The following is a 16,820-nucleotide window of genomic DNA, read 5'->3' as shown; positions in this document are numbered from 1 at the left end:
CTTCCCTTCACGCATTTGAATAAAGGACAAACCAAAAAGCACTTACTGCTATAGTGGAATCATTTCAAGTAGCCAAACTCCTTGACTAAGACTCATGCTGTAAATCTATGGCTTGAGATTATACCTAATATCTGAACTACCTTGATAATATTTCAGTCTCATTTCACTGGCAATAAAGAACATCTTCTGAGTTAAGATCCTCAGTTAAACTCACGAACTTTCTGGAATAAATGAGAATTGGCATGAGAAGATTGTACTGATTGACATACATTAGCATAATAAATTAATTAATTTACTTGGCAAAGCCAAAAATACAAGGATATTTCAATATTATTAAGTATATTTTTTGAACCAAAAGAATGTTTTTCTTGGATGCCCTTTCAGTGCGTATCTAGATCTGCACAATTCTGTTTGACTATCTTTTTTATGACACTACTGAATAATGTACTTGTTGTATAATCTACAGGTAAATGTTAACATCTTACATCTTCTGGACATTTGTGAATCACTCTTACAATTCTGTATCTTTTTGCTCATAAAAATTGAGTTGCAACTGTTTGGGGTCTACGTGGTGAAAGAAAAACAATTAATTCTTTCTTGTGTTGGTATATTGATACAGTGCTGAGTTATCATCTATGTCTGACCAGTTAAGTATCATGGAATTAATAGATTGTAATGCTATTTAAGTACACATCTATATTTACAAGATATTGTGTTTTGTTTTGTTTTTATTCTTCAGCCTCTCCAGAGTGGGTAGAACATATCAACGACACAGAGAAGGATATAGGCAGTGATCTCTACTGGCCATGTGTAGCTACAGGCAAGCCTATTCCAACAATTAGGTGGTTGAAGAATGGAGTCTCGGTAAGTTTATTGCCATAGGTAACACGAGATTGATAGGCTAGCTGATAGAAATGGTTTTTTGAAGCACGCATTATTAAAGGGCAAAAGAAATTGAATTATAAGTATACAAAGATCTGCTGATTCCCCCTGTGCTAGTGATTAAAGTCTATTTTTTCTAGTTTTATGTCAGTCTTTTCATAAGTTTTGAATTACATTTTTTCACACTATTTAGTATTCAGCTCTGAATTCTGACCTTGTCTTTTGATTACATGTCTGGGAGTGAATTTTTCCTTTTTTCTCCAGGCCATTATAAGAAACTGCTGTTTTTTTACTCCTTTCTGGATGAAAAATGTTATCAGCCTCTCTCCAAAAATCATCCTTTTTTATCACATTACACATGATGGCATCTTTAAAAAAAAAAAAAAAAGAAAGAAAGAGTAAGAATGGAGACAGTGCAGACAAGAAGAATCATTTAAAAATGATCAGTGGTGTTCTTACAATGTAACTTTTCACTTTTTTTTTTGTTGTTGTTGCAAAGTTCCGTTCTTGCAGATGATGTGAAGTTTAAATGAGTACTATTTGATAACTGAAGTTCATTACTCTGATTTATTTTTTTAACAGAGTAGATTTTCTGGCCAGATATTTCAGAAATGTACTTATATCCCTTGCTTGTACTGTAGAGTAGAAGAGGGCGCAATACAAGATTGCATTTGTGGAAATGCTGTGACGCTGTGCAAACAAAAGAAAATGAGAAGGCAGAGTTGTTTTGTCTGCATAGAAAAATGTGGATTCGAAGGAGAACAGGAATTTCATGATGTGCCATATGGAGATGGCTTAAATTAGAAAAAAACAATGTTGTTTTCTATCTTCTGCACTTAATACAAACAAGTTATTTTACAAGCAAATTACTTGATAGTCCCCACTGAACTTGACTTTCACTGACAATTTACATGCTAGATTTCAGAAAGCATGTAATTCTCCAGTAATGCACCAAGAGATTATGTTGCGTTTTAATGCTGTGAGATGATTTCCAAGAGGAAAATAGCAAAAATATTTAAATTGCTTTGATAATGTATCTTGATTCTAAATCAGATAATTTTTAACTATGTATTTTACTTAGCACAAAACAAATATTCCTTGTGGAAAATTGATGTTTTCACATAAACCAGTACAAAGAATATGAGTCCTTTTTTAATATAAATATTATTTTAATTTTCCACTCCAATTGACTTATGTATATGGGAATGTAACAGATTTTTTTAAAGTCTTGACAGTGCTGTAATGTTACATGAAGTAATCTCTTCTGAACAGTTACTGAAAAAAAAAGAAAAAAATTAAGCAATGGAGGAGTGGATGGGAATTCTTCAGCATATTTGAGGAACATATTGTTTCACTGATTTTATGTTTCAGTTCCGAAAAGGTGAACTACGAATTCAAAGCCTGACCTTTGAAGATGCTGGCATGTATCAATGTATAGCAGAAAACACACATGGAATTATTTATGCAAATGCTGAACTGAAGATTGTGGGTGAGTGAGATTATTTGCCCTATATAGCAGTTTTATTTGCAGACATTGTTTGGTAACAAATACTGTGAGGATGAAGGAATGAACGCACCCTGAATCTAGGTGAGATGGGGATTATTTGAGCTCTTTAGCTGGATTTTGACAACAGCAGGAACAACTAAGCTACTAATTTATGGAGAATGTTTACTGTACTTTTTCTGATGTTTGCCTGCTGTTACCATGCAGAGGAAATGATAATATGGAAGTTATATTTAGTGCATGGAGTTGTTGACTACTTGGTCAAGTTTGCAAAACACGTTGATAAGTGTTTTCTTTTTTACTCACCTATATTCAGTCGTCTGTTGGGCGAAATTTGCTTTTTTATGAAGCCATGTTGCCAGGCACCAGGCCTTTGAAAACACTTCCTCTTTACTCTTGCCTTCGGTTTTGCCTTTTGTGGCCCATTAGGACCAGTTGCAATTTTTGTGCACGGTATAGCTGTCTTACTTGATGGCAGGATAGTTATTAATCCTCTGTATTTTCCAAAGCAGTGTTCTGTAGTAGAAAGCTAGACTTTCAGATCCAGAGTACACAGGCCTAAAATAATGTCTTACCTTCTTAGTGTTGCCCTTAGAGCAGGTGGGCCAGCTATTTGGCATGGTTTTCATAGTAAATTTCCCTGGAGCAGTTACCTTGGGTTCTTTATGTCTCGCATTTGTGTCCAGATTTTCCCAATAGTTAAACTGCTTTTGATTTCCAACACATTTCGCAATACTTTGTCCTTTGCTGTTCTTCCATTGCCATGTACTCAGTACCAGACTGGATTACCCAGAAAGGAGCACTTTTCTGCAAGAGCATTTTCAAACATATTGATTGATAAGATGTGGGTGTTTAAGCAGACTTTGTACTGCCCTAATTTACTAATAGCTGTATTTCCCCAGCTATGCATGGATTTGCTGACATGGTTAACAGTGATAGTGCACTGAAATACAAAGCAACTTGAAGTATTTTTCTCCTATTTTATTATAAATAAAGAGAGAATTAGTAAGCACTGCTCTGATCTAAGGTATGTTAGTGTGGTGCTTGCAGTTCATCACTGTTGAACATGTAAGAGCACGCCTAAGGATAGTTGGTCCAAGAGAAAGCTGCAAAGAAAAGGGAACAACCTTTAAGTTTTTAGGTAGGGGCTTAGAATTGCTGAAAAGTAAAAACAATGTGCTATTTGAAAGTCTGATGGAGTGAGCTACTTCTTGTAGAAGTGGGCCTCTAGGAATCTAAGTTTTATTAGGACTGATCAAAAGGCCTTTGAAAAGAAGTAGCTTTCTATTGATTTCAGTTGACTTTGATCTTGTTAGATTAAGCTTAGATGGAAGTTCAGAAGTGAACAAAAATAAACTTCTGCTCTAACACATTATTAGATCTAAATGATTTTTGCTGTTTCTTTTAGATCACTGTCAGCTTCTCATCACATCTCTGTATCATTAATATTTTTCTCACTGGTCTGAATATTGGACATTTGTATACAATTCAATATTTCTGTTAATTACCTTCATTTTACTGTTGCAAACAAATTGCGTTCCTCAGAAAAGTCGCTAACAGCAGTACTCGTGTTAAATTTTGTTTTCAGCTTCACCTCCTACTTTTGAACTGAACCCTATGAAGAAGAAAATCCTAGCAGCTAAAGGGGGGCGTGTAATCATTGAATGCAAACCTAAAGCTGCTCCTAAGCCAAAATTCTCCTGGAGCAAAGGAACAGAATTGCTTGTAAATGGGAGCCGGTTAGTATTGACTGCTGGTGGACACTATGAAACTTAAAATGCTGCCTTATGTTTTTATTTATCATGCAAGCTAGTTCTTATTTTTGCAGAGATCATTGGCAGGAGACTGTATAATTTCAGGGAAGTGATACACCAGGCACTGTGGGTCCAAAGAGCTGGCAGGGCATGCATGGCATGCAGCTCTAGCCAGTGTGGTTGGTGCTGTTCACGTTTCAAAATTGAATTGTATCACAAAACTGTAAGAAAAATATTTGAATGACTACTAATAAATGAAAGTAGAACCTCTTGCTCCAGCAATATAAGGCATCTAGTCCTGCCTCAATCTATTTAGATATTTTTGGACTATAGGAGTGTTTATATATGTAGCAGTCAGGCATGAGATGACAAGATATTTTTCTGGTATCTTTCAGCTTAATGCAGTTCCAACTGCAAGTATTTCTTTCTGGTCTAAATGCCAAATTTCTCTTGCTTTAATATTTACACTTTCAATAGCATACGTATTTGGGATGATGGGAGCCTAGAAATTATCAATGTCACAAAGTTGGATGAAGGCCGCTACACCTGTTTTGCCGAAAATAACCGAGGAAAAGCTAATAGCACTGGTGTTCTGGAAATGACAGGTAAACCTCTACATTGCCTACGCTTGTTCTGGGTAAATTCCCCTGTTCAAAATCACTATTTTTCACTCACAGCATTGCTACTTTTGCAAGCCATTGCTTATCTTTCCTTTCTAGATTAATGGGTCTTTAAACAATAAATTGTGGCTTTTAAAATGTATTGCTCAGTAGAAACTGGGTACATGTTCACCCGTTCAGAGATTGCACATCAGTTTTCAGGAATTCTTAAATCTGATCCATTAAACTGGCATACTGTGATGAACTCTTTCAAGATCATGGTGACTTAGCTCAAAAATGGATGGAGGACCATGGCCGGAAAAGAGAAATGGGATTCTTATTGACCATCTTTCATTCTTTCTTTTTTCCTTTTTTTTTTTTTTTTTTTTTTTTTTTTGAGGTGAGCAAGCCTGAGAGTGCATTGCAGTTAAATAAATTCAGATTTAATTTGTGAAATAGGAGCATGTAGACATAGGGTTGCACTACTAAACTCCCTTCACTTAGAGGCGTTAGTTTTTACTGATTGAATATTGATACCCCTAACTATTTTAAATTCTGACGTCAAGTACCTGTAGGATACGAATAAAAAGGATGACATTCATGAACAGCTATGTCTACCAAGTCTCACTGACAATAGGAGAGTTGTTTACTTTCTTAATGTCTGTTCCAAAAATCATGCTACATCTGGAAGCTTAATACCACAACACTGATGCACTGACTTATGCTTTAGTCTGTATCTTCAGATCAAATTAAATCATTTTTTTCTAGCTCATTTATTGCACCAAATGAGACGGTATTGTAAGATTTTATTTTGATTAATCGAGTATGTTTCTTGTTTGCAGTTACTTTTTATCATCTTCTGTATTTTACATCTTGGTATTAGTCTCAGTCATATCTTCTAAAATCTGCGTGAACATTTGCATGATAAATCTGCACAGCGGAACACTTAAGCCACAGACATTCATATGGTACAAACTAGTTATAAAGAAATTTCCAGGCTTGGAGTATTCTGCTCTGATTCATCTGAAGAGGAATTTCAAAAGGCTAAGGTTCCTCCCTTGCATCACAGCAGAAAAAAGATGGTCAGATAACATATTTTAAAATTACTTTCACACTGTGGTCAATGATGAGAGTCGACAAAGAATGCTTTGAAAATGACATTCTGAAGCACTTCGTATGCCCCATAAAATTTTTCAGATGTTGCTTGTAACTACAGGAAATTAAAAAGTTAAAGTGAAGCTGACAGACACTGTACAGTTTGATGACCTTTTCCACATGCTGTTTGTTCACTGCTTTGTAGCAACTTCTTAGATTAATAGTCCTTAACATGAACATTTAGAAATTCACTGGTGGTAGAATCAAAGACTGAACAGGCATAACATTAGAAAACATTGTGTATCCTAAAACAAGTCCATAGCTAGGACTTTAGAGATCAGATCTTAAGTTGGTCCAGTGTACCATGGTACTCGTTTCTGAAATATGGAGTAGTTGTGCCATCCTGTTAGTCTCAGTATTAAACACGTTTTGGATTACTAGAGTAGAATGTGGGAAGTTTTCTCCTCATCAGAATGACAAGAATTATGTTTGTTGGGCTCATTTCACTGTTTCGTGTGTGGCGGGGTCCTTTGAAGCACACAGAAATTTGGATCTTAACTAGGGGCAATAGCTTTATCACTGTCATCTTCCAGGTTTTGGTACACTCTGTATTTGTGGGAAAGATATTACATGTCATGATATGGGGAATAAGTCATAGAATCATAGAATGACTTATATTGGAAGTGATCTTGAAGATCACCTAGCTCCACCCCCCTGCCATGGACAGGGTTGCCACCCACTAGATCAGGACAATCTGGGATCTATCCAGCCAGACCTTGAATGCTTCCAGGGATGATGTTCCATGTCTTTTCGTTTTATGACCATTTTCTAGAGAAAAGGAGTGTATCAGAGATCCAGTGAGTCCCTTTCAGAACTTTGTTAATTTACCATATGTACATGTACCAAGATCTCTAGCAATCATTGTGAACTCTCTTGCCATTTTCTGTTTCTGTAATGATAGACGTGTTTCTGGGAGGTGTACAGCTTACTTCCTTTTCTTGTATTCTATTTCTTTCCACACATAGCTATTTCCATAGTTTGTTACACATCCTTTATATTGTTTCTCAGCAGATAAATTAAGATCATTCTGTGATGCTGTAATGGAATTCTGACTCAGACTGACAATTGAATAGAAATTTTGATTTGTTAAAAGAGGTATCTTTTAAACCTTAAGAAATTCTGTAATTTAAACAAGAAGTTCAACACTAATTGCGTAAGATTTGTTATGTATCTTCTTTCTACCGGAAGTAGTCAGTGTATAAAAATAGCTTTGCATAGTTAATAATATGATTCAGAGTCTGAAACAGACATTTTCAAAGGGCAGCTAACTGTGTATGAGGCGTTTCAGTTGCAGTTTTCCTTTGTTCTGTTTAATTTGGTTCTATCAAGAATAGCTGCATGAGTAATGTGAAATAGAGTGGAGGGAGTAATTTAATTTCATAGTTAATCAAACAGTTATGGAGCTGAGTTTGCATTTGGATAAATATTTATTGGAATTTTCCATGTTTGCTGTTAACTTCACAGAAGCTACAAGGATTACTTTAGCACCACTGAATGTTGATGTCACCGTTGGAGAGAATGCTACCATGCAATGCATTGCATCCCATGATCCCACATTAGACCTGACATTTATTTGGTCCCTAAATGGTTTTGTAATAGATTTTGAGAAAGAGCACGAACATTATGAAAGGAATGTAATGGTAAGATATTTTTGATCCTTATTTAGTTTGTGAAAGCCTGTTTGTTTTTTTTTTTTAATTTTTATTTTATTGTGAATAGCTATTTTACTTTTTCTGTTGTGTGTCCAAGTCTGTAAAAATACAATAAGCTAAGAACATAGCATGAAATTACAATTTCGACACCTTCTAGACATGTAGACACTTGCAGATAGGTACATGAATTCAGATACCCAAATTGACATAAGTATTTTGGAACTTCAGTTAAATCCCAGCCTGATGAATAGTGAATGTAGCTGGTAAGTAGTACTTACCTGTTAGTAAGCAAAGGTGCAGATTGTCTTGAAAAAGCATACACATGCATTCATTTTAACTTGCCCATGTTTTTCTCCTCAATGTTTCTGGAATTTGGCACAAGACTGGGCCAGGTGGTGGGTAGGAGTCAAGCAGTCTGTAAACACTGAGCAAGAAGAGTTTGTGTGAAGTCTAAACAAGTTAATACAAAGACGCTCATTTTGGCACATATGAAGAGGAATTACAAAGCTTTTGTGTTTGCATGTATGGATATTTCTTTACAGTCTTCTGTCAGGCTTATTCAAAATCAATACCTTGAGCAGAAATCCTTTCTAGTGATTAATTGTATTATTCAACAACAACCTCAGACTGGTTGCCAAAAGTGTATTTATTTAAGTTGCTTAAGTTTAAGTGATATAAAAATATTCAAATTTTGACACAGATTCTTTTCATGCTCCTAAGAGAAGCTGGAGATATGAAGAGAAAAGGCTGTTAGCAATGCTTCTAATGTCAGTATCTTCAAAATTACCTAACTTGTAACATCCCTCCTGCGGAGTCCTAGAACAGCAATGTTACTTGATCTTTCATTGAAGAAGAGATTCTTTTTATGTTGTTGTTTTTCAATATCTATTTATGTCCACGTGAGAGGATATTTCAGGCATAACTATTTTATTCTAATCTGGAACAAACCAGTTCTTGAAAGGCTCAGTGTTACCTTAGCCTACTCATTTGCGAAGTTGTAGACATCCCTAGGAAGTCACCTTGTTCTCTATCAGTGAAAGAACAAGTCTTTGTCCAAAAAGCCAGTGTAGCTATGCTAAGGTCAGATGAAAAATATTGAAACTCAAAGATACAAAGTCTTTTCTGCAACTAACTCCCCAAAAATTTATTAACTTAATTAATTTATTAACTCCCCAAACTTATTAACACGGTACTAAGCAAGTAGAAAAACATATTTTGTGTTGCTTCACAAATTACAAACTACGTAGATTTACACCAGCTTTTCTTATCCAGAAAATTCCTGCATGTGGCTGTTATGTCACACTTTTGGTAAGTTTTGTATTCCCACATAGGTGAAGATGCTTGGGTCACCTTCTAATAGCATTCGCTTTCCCTCAGCTGAAGGCAAGAATGAGCCCGAGTGACAGTCAAAATAAGAGCTCAAAGCATAAAGCCTTATTTCAGTATATTCTGTGTAAAAGTAACCACTGCTGGTTTGATCCTTCTTTTTTTTTTAGTCACTTATCAGAAATGACAGACAGAAGTTGTGTTCCACTAAACAGCAAATCTGACAAAAGTAGTAGATGAAGCAATGATTTATGGAGGAAAGGTGAAAGTGTCTTTACCAGAGGACTGTAATGCAAGATACGTAACCCAAGACCCCAAATTTCTTCATCTGTTTATCAGGTGTTTAACAAAAATTTTCTGTCCCTGACATACACTTCTGTGTTTTCCCCTTAGCAGTGAACGTAGAAGGAAAATAAATATATAAATACATATATTTAGGCATTCTATTCTGAAATGTAATCCCAATGTTAGGGCACTTTCTATCAAAATGCTTCAAGTGAATGAGTCTGGGGCTAAATGCATGCTTCAGCAAGTGTGCAGAGCGTAATTCTTTCTGCAGTTTAACTTCACATTTAGACTTACAATCTCATCTTTCAGATACAGACAGTGGTCCTGGATCTCTGATCCTAAATTCTGACTATCTCTACAATATCTTAAATACTTCTCTGAGGTTATTGATTTTTAAAAACAAATTAACCTATTTTGTTTCTATGGTCCGGAGAGAGAAAGAGGGAAGTCATTCACTTCATTTAGATGTTGTGCTAGAAGTAACTTATGTCTTTCAATAGATTATAGAGATATGTACTTCATGGGATACAGAAGTAGCTGAGGTTTGACTAACTCTTAATTCATTTAGACAGTTAAGTAAGTTAGAACCAAACATCAATTTATTTGTCAAAGTGTAACTCCATTTTCCCTGAGGGATACTTCTTACTTTGTGTTCCTTTTGCACTTCATCAGTACTGATATAAATAATCAAAACATTTTTTTTTAGCTTTTCCTGGCCTTACTTCTGTGCTTTCAAATGCAAAGCAAGTGCAAATCATTTCTGTTTCTCTTCCAAAGGCAACTCAGTCTTCATCGCTCAGGATAGAGAGGCAGTAGGATTGCATTTGATGTCTATAGTACAGTTATGTAGTTATTTCAGGATTCAGAACTTAATAATATAGGAGAATTTAAAAAAAAGAAAGAAAGAAAAAGGAAGGGGCACATATAAACGTTTATGTAGGATGTAATTAAGGGGAATATGCACTTTAAACATTAAACTGTGTTTCATGTATAATTTTCTAACAGAAAAGTGCTTTTTATTCCCCTTCAAATGTGAGCAAAGGGATTTCCTCTGGTCTACTGCTAATGTACCTCTGGTAATTCTCAGCTGAAGTCACTGGGTGGCAGGTTTGCTCAGGCTTTCTCTGGTGAAAAGGCATGAGCTGCTGTGCATTAGGCACAACAGCTCTAACTCTTGTATTGCCAAACAACTCTTCTCAAACGTGGAAGAAATAATATTCCATCATGAACATTGCAATCAATGGACATGTAATGCATGTCTGTGCTTATCATTTCCTGCTGATCCTAATCTGTCTTCCTGAGAACATTGCTAATAATCCGTGGTGACATGCAGATCATCTTGATAAAACTGATTTCAGTTCTCAAAATAATTTTGATATTGTCATCACATAAACATTGTGACATGCTAATGAAATTCATGTAAATACCTGCATAAGTCTTTTTTTCTTTAAATGGAAGCTTTGGTAATGACACCATTTACTGAAGGCATAAGTAATTTGCATTACATTAGTACTAAGACTGATTAATCAAAAGAATGTTTGTCAGCGCTGTTTTGATTTCACATGACCAAGCGTAACAGTGATATTTGAAATGAAAAGTACATATACTAATTGGTTAACTTTCAAAGAATCAAATGCATTCTTCAAAATCTTATTATTAAATTGCTTGCTTTTGACTTTATGTTTGTTATTTAATTGAGGAACTAGACATTAACACATCCTTTAAAGCACTACAGATGTAGTGCTTCAAGTAATCAGGAAACATCTGATGTCTGGTCATTTGTTATTTATGGATCTGCTTTTTGCCACGTATATTTAAAGATTGAAAGAACCTACTTTTAAAATATACTGAAAAATAATGTACACTACCCAAACAAATTGTTTTGATTTTTAGTTTGTTACGGAACATTCTCTTTAAAATGTGAAAGTGAAGTTGTATCTTTGTATTTTTAATACACTTTCAGAACATGCTAGTTCATTTGTATAGATAATAAGGAAGAAGAACTGCATAATTTAACTCTCCCTTTCTCTTTCCTTAGCTTTCCCTTTTCTTCTCTTAGGAGTTCTTTACCTTACCAGGATCTTTAATGATTGAATTTCTTTTACTGAACCTTTATCAGGAGATCCCAGGCCCAGTTCTTAGGTGGTGGGCATTGTAATCAAGTGGCATTGCAATCAAGTAAAAAGCTCTTAGTGAATGAGGAGTATGGGATGAGTTGGTGCTGACACACCTCATTGTCATGACTGCTACTGAGCAGGGATTAAGATCTGCTGAATCCATGCTGACTCTGAAGTCAGGCCTCTGCATGGTGCTCTCCCATGTTTGCAAAGACATGGCGGAAAGTTGACCATATGTGTCTGGTGCAGAACTTGCAGGGCTTGTACCTCAGGCTCTCTTTGCTTTTGAAGTCGCTTCTGAATCTAACCTGTCTGTGCATAACTGCAACAGTATGAACTGGACTTCACTGTATTCTCAAAAGTTACTGGTGTCTTTTTCCACTTGTGCAAATATTATTCATCTTACCTTACTCCTCTTCAAAGTGCAGAAAGCTTTGCAGTCTTTGAAGAACACATTTATAGTACTCTGAAGATGTGTGGCCAGCTACTTTATATTAAGGTAAATCACACACAAAAGGGCCTGTTTCTTTGCCTTCACTGCAAAAAGTGGTTAGATCAGATACCAACATCCACACTATTGATGTGTAAACTGTTGAGATTAATTCTAGATTGAAGACATTTACCAAAAAGGAAAGTTCTCCTAGACATTTTTGTAAACCACACAGATTAAGTTGGCCTGTAAAAATCCTATTAGATGAATATAGCATAATAGCTGCTTAGTTTTTCTGAGTTACAGTTTGCTGAGAATGGTGACTCCCTGCTTGGGCATAATAGACAAAAATGCATTAATGTATGTTCCTGCTCAACAGATTACTGACTAGACAGTTTTACTTTATAAATCCCTCCTGTACTGCAGCAAAAAAAGATAAAAAGATTTTCATATAATTTTTTTCGCTGGTAGTCCTCCTTGCAGACTGTTGAGTCTAGCCACAGCTATATGACAGAAAATCAATAGAAAATTCAGGAGGAGAGCTGAAGAATTTGAGAAAAATATTTGGATAGGGAAGCTCGGTTACCTGCTGACAGGGACTAAAAAGCTTGGTATGGACTGGAACAAAACCTGGAAGTCAGAGACATAGTGAGCTCAATCAGTACAGTTTTCTAAATATACTGGGGGAGTAGATGGTTGTTCATAAAGCATAGCCAACCAAATCATCTGAGCTCCTGATTTTTCTGAATAAAAGTCCCAGAACTCTCTGAAGGCACTGTCTGAACCTATTATTACCAGTGCCTTAATGCAGCAGGGAGGCACTTTGGACATGAGTGAGTTTGAAGTCAAATATTTTCTCCAGATTTGGGGAAAAAATCTTAATAGTAATGTAGTGCATGGAATGAGATGGATGGAGCCAGTGGTTAAAAGTAAGGAAGGGTAGGAAAGCAGAAAACATAGTGCTGAAGATGAAGCCAACGAGCAGTTAGCTCTGACAGAAGGCATTGAGGAAGCCTATTATTAATCCACAGTGCTATTTCCAGCACTAAATGTTAAACAGTTTACAGAAATGTAGCCTATTTAAGCGGATCATTATATGTCAACTACTGTTCTAGAATTAAAAAAAAAAGAATCTTAGATGATGGTGAGTCCTCACAAACTGCCCAAATCCATGTAAAATGTCTAGATAACTCTGCCAAAAAAAGAATCTGTGGAGAAAAGTCTATATTAGCATCAGGATATAAGACTATAGTAACATAAGGTAGTAGGAGCCTGTAAACAGCATCAGATCTTGTCTAATATCCAGCTGTATCCATCAGGTATTACAGTCATATAATCCTTAGAGTGGGGAGGGACCTTTAAAGATCATCTGGTCCAACTCACCTGCAGTGAACAGGGACACTACAGCTAGATAAGGTTGCCCTGGGCATGGACCAGCCTTGCTTTGAATGTCTCCAGAGACAAGGCTTCCACTTCTATAGGAAACCTGCCCCAGTGCCTCATCACCCTCACTGTAAAGGTCTTTTTACTTATATCCAAATTTATACTGGATATATTACACAATTGTTACCACATTATTGTCCCATGTCAAAATCACAATATATGATAGTAAGGTCACTTTTTTATATTTCTTCACCTTGATAAGATCACATAGCAGATATTCAGTTTTAAAATAAGAAGGGAGATTTAGATTAGATAGGAGGAAATTCCTCAGATGATTATGAAACACTGGCACAGGCTTCCCAGAGAAGCTGTGGATGCTCCATCCCTGGAGATGTTCATGGGCAGATTGGATGAGGTGCTGGGCAGCCTGGGTAGCAAACAGCCCACAGCAGGAGCATGGAACTAGAGGTCCTTTTCAACTGAAACCATTCTATGATTCTGCTTAAGTTAAACAGGAGTTGAAAAAGTCTCATGGGTTAAGTACTGCCCATAGAAATATAGTTGGTAGTTGATTGTGAATTTTCATTGTCAGCCATAGCTATGAGCCATGAGTACAAGTCAACAAGTATATAGACTTTTCTTTTTCCTCTTAGAGGTAAAATAATGGGGCATGTTACCACAGGAGTACTGGTACAAAGCAAAGTATCCTGAGGCATTCCCAACAGTGTGCTGAATGGGAAAGAATAATGTGTGTGTTGGAAGTATTTCCCAGTTCACATTTCAGAGGTAGAATTAGCACTGTACTTCCTTTACATATAAGTGTAGTTCACTGAAGGAAGAGGTTCTTTATTGGGAATGGCTCTGTCATCATTATCCTGCTGATTTTTTTATTTAGCCATCTATTTTTTTGCCAGATTTGGCTTATAAAACAAAGTGAGATAAGATCTTCCATGAACATGATAAAGACACTGGAACTGCATTGATGTTTTTGTCCCCATATAATCTGTTATCTCCATATCAGGAAAACAGCCATAATCATATTTACATAAGCATTAATCAACAGCAGTTGGATTTTCTGTATTACGTACTTTTATCTAACAGGTAGCAGATCCTCTCCTGACAGGAACAGAACATTTCAGATGAACGTGTTTAAAGTTCATAGATTTAGATAAATTTTAGAAAAAATATTTAAGTTATTGCTAGCTTTGGAAAAAGTAATCTCCAAGACTCTCATCTCTTCCAAGTTACCTCTTACTAACTGTTCTATCATTGTATTCCCGCTGTGCATTAAAACACATCTAAAGTTCAGATTTTGGGAATTCTCCATCTCTGCATACCAGATTCTTACATAATTTTGTTATGACAGAGGGATTGTCAGCTTCATAGTAACATAAAGTCCTCCATTCTTGCTGAGGTCATGACCGAAGTCAAAAGAGTAGGCTCCTATAAATGATTTTCAGTCATGTAGGGTTATGTTCTGTAGACTTTTAGTAATTATGTGCACAGGCAAAGGTGACTGTCAAAAAGGAACAGTGGATCTCAGACATAGAGCATACAGCACTATTTTTGACATCAATATTAAAGCATAAACATAGGGTTTGTGTGATGAAAGTCTTGGTTGAAACTTGGTAAATGTCTGAGTGGTAAACCACAGATACACTTGGAACATCCCTGAGTACTGCTATCACAATTTCCAGTCTGTGATTCAGTTTTCTGTGTATTAAGGAAGGCATTTTTGAGCTCAGCCACGCTGAGGTTTTTCAATGAAAACATACAGTGCATTCATATCTAATTTGTGGACAGAATCTGCTGATGCCCATACTCTTTATTTGCTTTGTAAGCTCTTCGTTTACTGCCAAGAACTTGGGCTTCTTCTGGTGCATGAAAAGCTTTATCACCAACTATATAAAATCTTTATTCAAGAGAGCTTCTGAACCAACAGGGTACAATAGCATATTTATAGGCTGATAATGTTTAAACTACATTACATGTTTCCATTTGGTTTTCATCATTTGGATTTTAAGGTCAGGTTCCCAGAGGGGAAATTATTGTTAACGGATGTATGTGGGCAAATCATTAATAAATGCAACAAAATATTTTAACTTATTTGCTAAAATACAAATTAGTAAGTACTAAGACTTAAGAAATTGTAATCATTTTTATGAAGTAGAAATGAGATTAAAAGACTTCTAGGTTTGTGCAGTTTTTGTAAAACTTTATTGGACAAACTTTCATATGTTTATATGTAGATCAAAGTATAAGCAATGATAAGAGACTCACGGACTGTAGTGTTCTTCTTAGGATGACATTTAGTGTTAATAAACTACAAGCTTATAGCAGAGAACTAGAGTAGAGGATCGTTTGTCTCTTTTATTAAAAACTGAACAACAAGGCCAAAACAACATAAAAATCCAACCACAAACTGGAAACTCAAGAGGTCAGAATTTACACCATTTGTTTGTTACCATCTTTGGAACTCAAAGCAGCAGGTAGCTGCCCTTCTCTACTCCTAGGTTGGTACTGATACTCCTAATTACTTTTTGACTACAATTACTTTTACTACAATTCTTCTTGAAAGCTGTTGACAGCACTGTGTAGCCTGCTACAGACAAATAGTCAGGCAGCCGGCTGGTGCTCATTTACACAATAATCCCCACAGATTTTCACAGGATGCTGTCCTTGAAGGTAATCCCCCTGCAAATCTCATGAATTAACTGAGGGCAAGGAGCACTTATCCAGAAATGCTTCCGTTCCTGACCTACCTTGTGTAGGAAGGGGACAGTTTTGTCTGACTATTTTAATCTCCTCTAAATAAAACTCTGAACTTGCTTCTAGTTTCAGAGCATTTGGAAAATATTTAACCTTTACTTTTTCTTTTTTTTTTTCCCCTCATTTTCAGTCAGGAAACATAAACTGGATGACATAGCTTCATTTCATTTCTCCAAAACATCAAAATTCAGGGACAGTAATGACAGACTGATACTTCAAATTGCGTTAAAATCTTTGTTGTTCACTAGGACTGTCCAGTTACAATAATAACACTAGTTCTTGTGCCTAAACATTCAGCACTTTTACTTACTGTTTTGCATCTGAATTCTTTTTTGAAGGTTTCAGGATTGCAGTGTTTTGGTTTCCTTTTTTTTTGTAGCAAAATGAGATTTCTGATCAATCTGGAGTGAATTACGAAAACACAATGTTGCCCATTCCAATTTTGTGTGGCATAAAACCATCTGTTCATCTTTTCTAACATTTCTACTTTCATGAAAGCAGTCAGATATAATTTGTGTATATGTGCTTGTTTGTTTTTCTGAAATACCTCTAAGACTAGCACGTGCATAAGCTTGTGATTTAACCTACTAATCTGTTTTGGGTTTGTTTTTTTTTTAGGGATAAGCAAATTATTAGAAATGTTTATTTTTAATCATATATATAATTGTATTTCTTAATGTAAAATGTGTTTTCCATTCAGGGTAGCTGTGTTATATATTGTGGTCTCTGTTATGCTCCTTGTTCTACAGGTGCATGTCTAGTGGGTTCAGAGAAATGTCCTAAGACAGAAATACTTTCTTCAGCTTGTGGTACTATCACAGATAGCATGAGACAGTGAGCCTTATAGCCATCTGATAGTGTGACTACATATTTTCCTCAGATATAATCACTTAAACACTTTTTATTGAATTTCCATACAAATATGGCTTTTATTTCTTTCTTTTTCTTTCTTTTTCCTTTT

The 16,820-nt window shown here is 35.7% G+C and overlaps 1 protein-coding gene across 1 annotated transcript in view; it reads left to right on the top strand.

Moving 5' to 3' along the window:
* Positions 1-16,820, top strand: part of CNTN1 (contactin 1) — a 237,724-nt gene that overhangs the window by 175,498 nt on the left and 45,406 nt on the right. The window contains exons 11-15 of the mRNA XM_052668980.1: positions 740-864; positions 2,254-2,371; positions 3,975-4,125; positions 4,618-4,745; positions 7,359-7,534. Of these exons, the coding sequence (XP_052524940.1) occupies positions 740-864; positions 2,254-2,371; positions 3,975-4,125; positions 4,618-4,745; positions 7,359-7,534 (698 nt within the window). The remainder of the gene's footprint in view (positions 1-739; positions 865-2,253; positions 2,372-3,974; positions 4,126-4,617; positions 4,746-7,358; positions 7,535-16,820) is intronic.

The sequence above is a fragment of the Tympanuchus pallidicinctus genome, unplaced genomic scaffold (genome assembly GCF_026119805.1).
Source record: "Tympanuchus pallidicinctus isolate F22 unplaced genomic scaffold, pur_lepc_1.0 scaffold8, whole genome shotgun sequence".
In the NCBI taxonomy this organism is placed as follows: domain Eukaryota; kingdom Metazoa; phylum Chordata; class Aves; order Galliformes; family Phasianidae; genus Tympanuchus; species Tympanuchus pallidicinctus.
The sequence above is the reverse complement of the archived record's forward strand: the minus strand, read 5'-3'. Positions and strand labels throughout refer to the sequence as shown.